The following is a 7648-nucleotide window of genomic DNA, read 5'->3' on the forward strand; positions in this document are numbered from 1 at the left end:
TTCTCATACTTTTAAGTTTCTATACAGAACACTGCTTTCATCTCTGTATGATAAGGAAAATGTTACCATCCTGTACTAGTTTTTATGTTGCATGAAGCAGATTTGCCTCACTGAATGCAAGGTGGATTTTGCCAGGTTTACTGAAACCAGACTTTTAAAAGTCTAAGGAAAGAGTTGGCCCCTGTTAGCGCTCAGAGCGTCAAGTCACGTCACCGCTGGTTTGTTTTTGCTGTAGCCACGCAAACACCCTTACCCTGTCAGTCAGGTTTCTGTCGACTCGGTGTCTCCCCCGCTGGGCCGGCTCCGCCCCGCGGCCATCGCCCCCTCTCGCCCTTCCCGCCCCTTCACCGCCATGGCACCATCGCCCCTCGCGCCGTGATGTCACTTCCGAGGCCGGAGCGGCCATCTTTAGTGCGGGCGCCTTGCCGTCAGGGAGCGCGGCGCGCGGAGGGTTCTCCCTGCACGGCCCGCTGTTCTTCTGCCCTTATTCGAAATGGCGGCGCTTGCTTCAGTGGCTGGAGGTGGGCGGGGCTGGCGCCTGCGCGCTGAGGCGGGGCGGCTCCATTGTGCGGCGCTGAGGTAACGCCGCGGCCTTTTCTGCCGGGGATGGAGGACGGTGGCGGGGCGGGAGCGGCGCCCGCGCCCCCGGGGGCCCCCGCCGGCCTCTCGGCCTCCCAACGCCGAGCCGAGCTGCGGCGGAGGAAGCTGCTGATGAACTCGGAGGAGCGGATCAACCGCATCATGGGCTTCCACCGGCCCACGGCGGGCAAGGGTGAGCCGGGTGGCGGCGGGGCTGCGGCGGCGCTGAGGGCTCCCGGCCGCGGGGCTGGCCGTAACGTCCGGCTGCGGCCTCTTCCCGCCGTAAGAGCTCCCCGCCGTCTCGTCATGGGACAGGAGCGGCTGGCTCCCAGCGGCTGTTGGTTGGCCCCTCAGTGCGATCTTTCGTTTCAGTGATGCTTTAAGTGAAGCCCGACCTTGTCTGGTCCTCGAGAGACCCGCGGATAAAATACGTGTGTCATCAGGAATGTGCCGAGATCGCGTCTCGGGCCTGTTACTGTTCCTACGTAGCAAGTAGACAAGCTGTCATTTCACTTCAAGTAGTTTTTCGTAGTTGAAGGAACAATAAGCCTCCCCCACGTTTTCATTCAGTAACTGCTTGCTTTTGTAGCTGTGGGTTTATATCAAAGTTTTCTCACATTTGGGTAATAACCAGTCATTGGGTGTTTTCAGTTGGCATGTAGTATTTCCTTGCAGACTCATAAGTTGGTCGTTTATACTTCTGTACCTACTGTGAGGAGGCTGACTGTCTTGTCAGGAAAGAGTTCTCAGATTTCAGTTTACAAGGATGCCCATAAGCCATGAATCAGTCTGCTTTAATACTGAAGAATACTGTTTAAGTGTTGGTCCTTCCTCTCTGCTAGGACCAGACCTGTTCTGCATGCTTCTCAGTTTGGTGTTTGTTCTCTGGCATCACCTCCTTCTGTGTGATACGCTTTCTGGAAATCTGTTTTTATGTGGCTCCATGTATTTGGAAGAACATCTTCCCTCTTGTGCATGCAGTGTTGTTGCTTAAGGAAGTCCAGTGCTTTCTTTTCTCCATTGCTGACTGACAGCTTCAACTTCTGACCTGTGTCTCACAGCTTTCTGTCTCACGTCCACACCGTTTTCGAGGAGTGCCCTGCAGTGCAAAGCATGTGGTACACGCTGGGTTCTTTGTAGGCTGGTGGAGGGGAGCCTAAAAATATAATTTTGGTGAAGCTGATGAGCGTTTTTCAGTCTGGACCATGCTGTGCTCTTCCCTTTTTGTTATCATCGTCTGTGGTGTAACCTAAGTCTGAGTGTAAACCTTTCTTTTGATACGCAAGCAGGTTGTGTATCAGCTAAGCCCATTTCTTTTTAAAATGGGATTGCGTGTATTCAGGCATGTTAAATGGCTTTGTGATTAATAATTAGCACATTTATTATTCATAAATATGTCTTTTCACGTTGGAAGTGGAGACATCAACCTGGGACCCCAATCCAGTATGGCTAAAGTGTTGTTCTGTGTACCTGGTGTGTATAATTCTATTTTTTTTTTCTCTTCTTTAGATGATGAAAGTCACACAGAATCAAAGCTTCAGCATGAACAAGATAAATCAAACTCCCTTCCCATTCCTTCAGTTTCCAAGCGAATTGTGCTTGGTGATTCTGTCTGCAATATGGCAGGCACGGCTGACCATGCGGGCAGCATGGTAGACCTCAAAGGGGATAAGGACTTGTTCAGTAAATCTCCAGAGCTGATCAATGAGGGTACGAGTGAGCTCCGTCACCGTAATAGAGGGGAACTGCCATCTGAAGCTGCACCACGGCCACCTAGACATGGATTAGACCAGTATTTATCCAGATTTGATGAAGCTCTGAAGCTGAGGAACCAGCTGATGAACGAGAAGCCAAGCCAAGAGAATGGGAATGCAGGGGAGGAGTTTGACTCTTTCCGCATTTTTAGATTGGTGGGATGTGCTTTGCTTGCCATCGCAGTCAGGGCTTTTGTGTGCAAGTACTTGGTGAGTTCAGGGAAAGAAACAATCCTATTCTGTTTTGCTAGTTTAGTGCAAACTTTCTGTGAAATACCCTTTATCTAGGGCTGAAGGCTATCAGTAGTGATTGAGTTGGGAACTTCAGACACTTTATATTTCCAACAGCTGTATAAATCATTTAAAAAATATCTAAATTCTTTGAGATGAATCTGTGTTACCTAACACAGCCACTGTATAACGGCTAAAAGTAGCACACTGGTCCGTGATGTTTGAGGAGCAGAAGCACTGGAATAGTGGTTGCAGCTTGAGTCCCCTGCAAGTTTATTCCCATCTTTGTGAGCATGAGTCCACTGCTCTTCTAGTTTGAAATCTACAAAAGAATAATAGAGTAAGAACAACAATAGTTGTCCCAGGATAAGCAGATCCTACTCATTTATCGCTCTTCTGAGAAAAGCTGTTCCTCAGTGTTCCAGGTGTCTGCCAGTGCCTGGTACAGAGGCGTGTGGCCAGTACAGCCTGCCACCTCCTGGATCACTGGGCTCAGTTTTACACACTGCTCTATGCTTCTGCGATTTCAGGTTTTTAGCTCAAAGAACATAAGCCTGAACCTTATTTTTGACATGTAATTTGTCTATTTAGGTTTGTAGTATTCAAAAATACTGTTGCTATTGTCCACAAATTATTTTTTTACTTACCTAATTTATGACTTGGGAAGCATTAAATTTCTATGTTTTCTTAGCTATTACTTCTGACCAAGTTAATTTTTGTATATTCTTTTCTGTTCCTTCAGTCAATATTTGCACCATTTCTTACTCTACAACTTGCTTACATGGGACTGTCCAAGTACTTTCCAAAGGTAAAATATCTTTTTCAGAATTAGATTAATTTGAAATGTTTTAAAGACTTGTGTTTAGATTGTATTATTTTAGGACCAATGCATGCGAAGTATTCTGCCCTTGTTTTAAACTGTAGAATTGAGAGTTACCAAATGCTGATAGTTTATACGAGTTTTTAATCTTCCCAGATTTAGTCCAAATCTTTTTTTAAATTGCTGTGAAAACGTGGACTAGCAATTTGTTTAGCTGTAGCCTAATTAAAAGCATCTGACCAGGAAAACCAGGTAGTTCTTTAATGTCTGTAGGAAACTTTTGCTTTTCTCCCAGACCATGCTCTTCTGTGGTTACTGTTTGCTCTGTCAGCAGCTGTTTTGCAGTGATACCTGGATGAAATTTGGGAGGGTGTTTTTTAAAAAATGAGACAGCCCTTGGGTTTTAAGGGCTGTGCATTCCATTGCTAGGATCAGTTTGAATGGCAGCTTGAAATGAGACATTTATTTGTGTGTGAAACTTGATGCATATTAGCAAGTTTTGCTATATCGCTTTATATATTTACACCAGTGAATTGTGCTGAAGTATTTGTTTCGTTGATGATTTTGTCAGGTCTACAGTGCAAAGTGGGATTGAATGATGCTCAATCCATAGTTGAAAGTGGAAATTTGCATTTTAAAAGGAATAACAGATTACATGTAGAAAATCAGAATAAATCAGCAGTTCTTTTGTAGTTATCACTGAAAACTGAACTTCATAGTAGTCATTCTAAGCTGACATCGCAACACAAAACAGTAGAATTAGTCTTAGACTTGCACTAGCTCATCTGCTAGATCTTTTTGATCTCGTTTCTGCTGTTTTTAAAATCAGCCCTTCCGTTTCAGAATTTAAAGAGATGGTTCCTTTCCACAAGTTGCTTTTACTGCTCTTAGACCCAGATGAGGTCAATCAGCTTGTTATCCTTTGTTTTTCTCTCCTGAAACCTAGAAAGAGTCTTGACAGCTTAATTTAGATTGGATTATATTAATCTATCCTGCAAGTATAATCCAGCTACCAAAATTTTCAGCCCCTCACACCTTTTCCTGCCTCTCAGACTTTGCATCCTTGGGTTTCTTCCTCTTAAGGGCAGAAGAATGGCTTTCAAAAGGGGTTTGGGGCATTTCTGCGTTCAGAGGATAAAATTGCCAAATGGAGTTATACTAAAATGGGGAGAAACTGTTGGTTTTCAATTCTAAATAATTTTTAAGTTATTTAAATTAAATAATTCTAAATAATTTCTGTGTTAGAAAAGTAACTGGTTTTTGCCAAGTAGTGTGAAGAGATTAATCCTGTTTCGCCAGTGGAGGATGCCTGGCTTGGCTTTCTACACCCAGCTGGTCCTTGTCTGGGACTCTTCCCACTCCTGCAGAAGCTGTGTGTGACAAAGCATAAGTGGATTGTAACAGAAGAACTAACATAATACTGTGTGGGTTTTTTTCTTTCTTTTAGTGTGAGAAGAAGGTGAAAACGACAGTATTAACTGCTGCTCTTTTACTGTCTGGAATCCCCGCTGAAGTGATAAGTCGATCCATGGACACCTACAGCAAAATGGGAGATGTTTTCACAGACCTTTGTGTCTATTTCTTTACTTTTATCTTTTGCCATGAACTTACTCTGTTTTTTGGTTCTGAAGTACCATGATGGTTCTGAAGTACCATGTAGTTACACTAAAGCTTTCTGGACTGTGTTCCTTTAATGTCTGACTGTGCAGACAGGTTTAAACCTTCATTAAAATTCTCACCTATTCAAATGCTTGAAAGGAGCCTTAAATTCAGTCAGTTTGGGAAAGGAAGAGCAGGGTCCCAGACTGGCAGTTGTGTTGGTTCAGTTTATTGAAATATTGTGTCTGCCTATTACAAATGTGAAGAATAGGATGCAAGTGTCAGTGGATGATTTATTTGGTTTAGATGATGCCCTTCTCAGCCTCCTTCATAAATATCTACAAAGATGCCTTTGTTCTTTTCCATGAGAACAAAGATAAGAGAATTCCTTTCAGCAGAACCATAAATATATATATATATATGTCCAGTATGACTATAGCTAACAAGAACTGCTCATTTTGTGGTGTTCCCATTTTTTTAAGAAAGCTCTAAATAAAAGAAATCCCTGTATTCTGTTGTTCAGATTCAGAATATTGAACCAAGTAGCTGCTTCTGGAGAATGTTGGTGAAACATGCCACTTTGTTGTCCTAATCCTTGCCTTGCTATACGTTATTTGTTGTGATTGTGATTGATTTCATTTGATGATTATGTGCAAAACAGCTAAGCAAAACCAACAACAAAGTCCTGTTGCTTACAAATGTCATTAATAATCAAAAAGTAGGAAGAAACAGAATTGTTCATCTCACCTGTTTGTGAGTTTCCAGCAGCCTAATCCTAGTGTAACTCATACATGTGCTTTCATTCTGATGCCTTTTTGTTATTTTAACAGTTCATCTCATGAGGGAAAAGTTGCGTATATTGGCAACCAACATGCAGTATCAAACCTTTGCTCTAGTATATGTAAAACTTTTCCTAGCTCCTTGCAGGATTGCATAAGGCAACTTTTAATGTGTCATTAATTTCTGCAGTTTGTCTCTGTTTATTACAGACATTTGCATGTAAAACGGATCTTAACTGTGGAGTTCTGCTCCTGCTACCTAACACTACAACCCAACAGCATACAGTCTTTAATTCAGCAGACCTATTTATGTTAATGTTTTTGGTGTGTTCTTGAAATTGCCCAGTGAAATCACAGTAGCCATTCCTGTTTAAATCCCATATATACTACAAGTGACAGTGAAATGAAAAGTAGTGCTCTGAGTTGACTCCCACATGAAGATCTGTGTATGAAGGGAGAGCAGCATTCTGGTTTTTTCTGTGGCTGTCCAGCCACAGAGGTGAAAATAAGACAAATACAGATGGACCCTGTCACTGGAGGAAGTAGCAAGCTAGCGAATGCTCTTGTTTTAATTCTCGTATGAATTTTGCACAATGAGAGGAAGGAATTGTCATTCCAAATAGTTTAAACGCTGATAATCTGTGAAAATGTCTATTGAAGCTAAATTTTTTTATTCTTTTCAACTTGTAGTTTTCTGTTCAGAATCTGGACTTTCAGGTAATCGAGGCCAATGCCTTTTCTTAGCGTAGAGAAACACCTATTTATCTTGGTATTTGTCTGCAGAAATCTTTTTAGGGAGCAAAAGTGTTTGATTATGCCTCTTTAAAGTAAATAGCCCTGCTTCCTGCTTAATCTTCTCTATTAAAGTTTCCTGCTATAATTTTAACGCTGCATTTCTGACTCCTAAGTTAGATACATGTTTGTGGCATGAAAACAAGAAGCTTATGTTTTGATTTGGCAGTTTTTGTGTTTTTTACTGATTATTTTACAGTGAATATTGTTACAGGTGTCGTGGGCTGGGCTGCAAGAGATTCTGACTTAGGTCTATTAGCACCAATATTTATTCAGAAGCTTTAGATCTGTTTATAGTAGGAATTTCTGCTACTGGAAATAGCTGTCATTTAAATTAAGATGTGTAAATAATGGGTTTGCTCAGAAGTTACACTTGTTCTCTCTATCTGAATGCCCAAATGTAATGCAAACAAATGGCAAAAATACTGTGTACTAACATCTGGGAAAAGCAATGAATTTTTAATCTGCAGCATAAAAATTTTAATCCTAATCGGCTAAATATTAAGAAAAGAGCCAACCCACCTGCTGTATGTTCACTCAACCCCTTGCACCATCCTTCTATGCAAGGGAAGATGAAGCGGGTTTTCTTCTCGAGCAGTGAAAGAAATCTTGCTGTGTGACCTAACCTGGAACTTTTCAGCCCATAAACACTATTTTTTGTCCGATGACTTGAGGGTGGGCTGGAGGAAGCCTCCCTGCCCTTGGATGAACGGGCATGGCGCCTGGCGGGGCTCGCACCAAATGTCGCTTCTCCTCCTTTGGTCAAGAAATGAATCCCTTTTATTCTGTTTTTAACTTATGTTCATGTACATAATTCTATTTAATGTTTATTGCCAAACTGATTGTTTTCTATTAAAAGTATATTTGTTACCCCCTTCCTTGGCGGTTTGTCCTGGCTTGGGAAGAGGGTTGTGATGCGCGGCGGACACCTCGCACCGGCAATCCCGGCAGGGCTGGGCCGTAAGGACAAGGCTGAGGCGTTTGCCCGGACGGTTGCGCTGAGCGGGACGGCGGGCAGGAAGTTTTGAGGCGTTTCTGCCCGTTTTGGGGCGCTGCGTCCTCCAGGCCGCCAGGGGGCGCGGCAGGCGGGCGGC

The 7648-nt window shown here is 43.0% G+C and overlaps 1 protein-coding gene across 1 annotated transcript; it reads left to right on the forward strand.

Annotated features, from left to right (window-relative positions):
• The first annotated feature begins 575 nt into the window (after positions 1 to 575).
• CAMLG (calcium modulating ligand) lies at positions 576 to 7432 on the forward strand. The gene is made up of 4 exons (XM_074838969.1): positions 576 to 772; positions 2089 to 2543; positions 3307 to 3372; positions 4832 to 7432. The coding sequence occupies exons 1-4, from the start codon at positions 607 to 609 to the stop codon at positions 5021 to 5023; spliced, it is 879 nt and encodes a 292-aa protein (XP_074695070.1). The 5' UTR covers positions 576 to 606; the 3' UTR covers positions 5024 to 7432.
• Positions 7433 to 7648: the final 216 nt, after the last annotated feature.

The sequence above is a fragment of the Strix aluco genome, chromosome 13 (assembly GCF_031877795.1).
Source record: "Strix aluco isolate bStrAlu1 chromosome 13, bStrAlu1.hap1, whole genome shotgun sequence".
In the NCBI taxonomy this organism is placed as follows: Eukaryota; Metazoa; Chordata; class Aves; order Strigiformes; family Strigidae; genus Strix; species Strix aluco.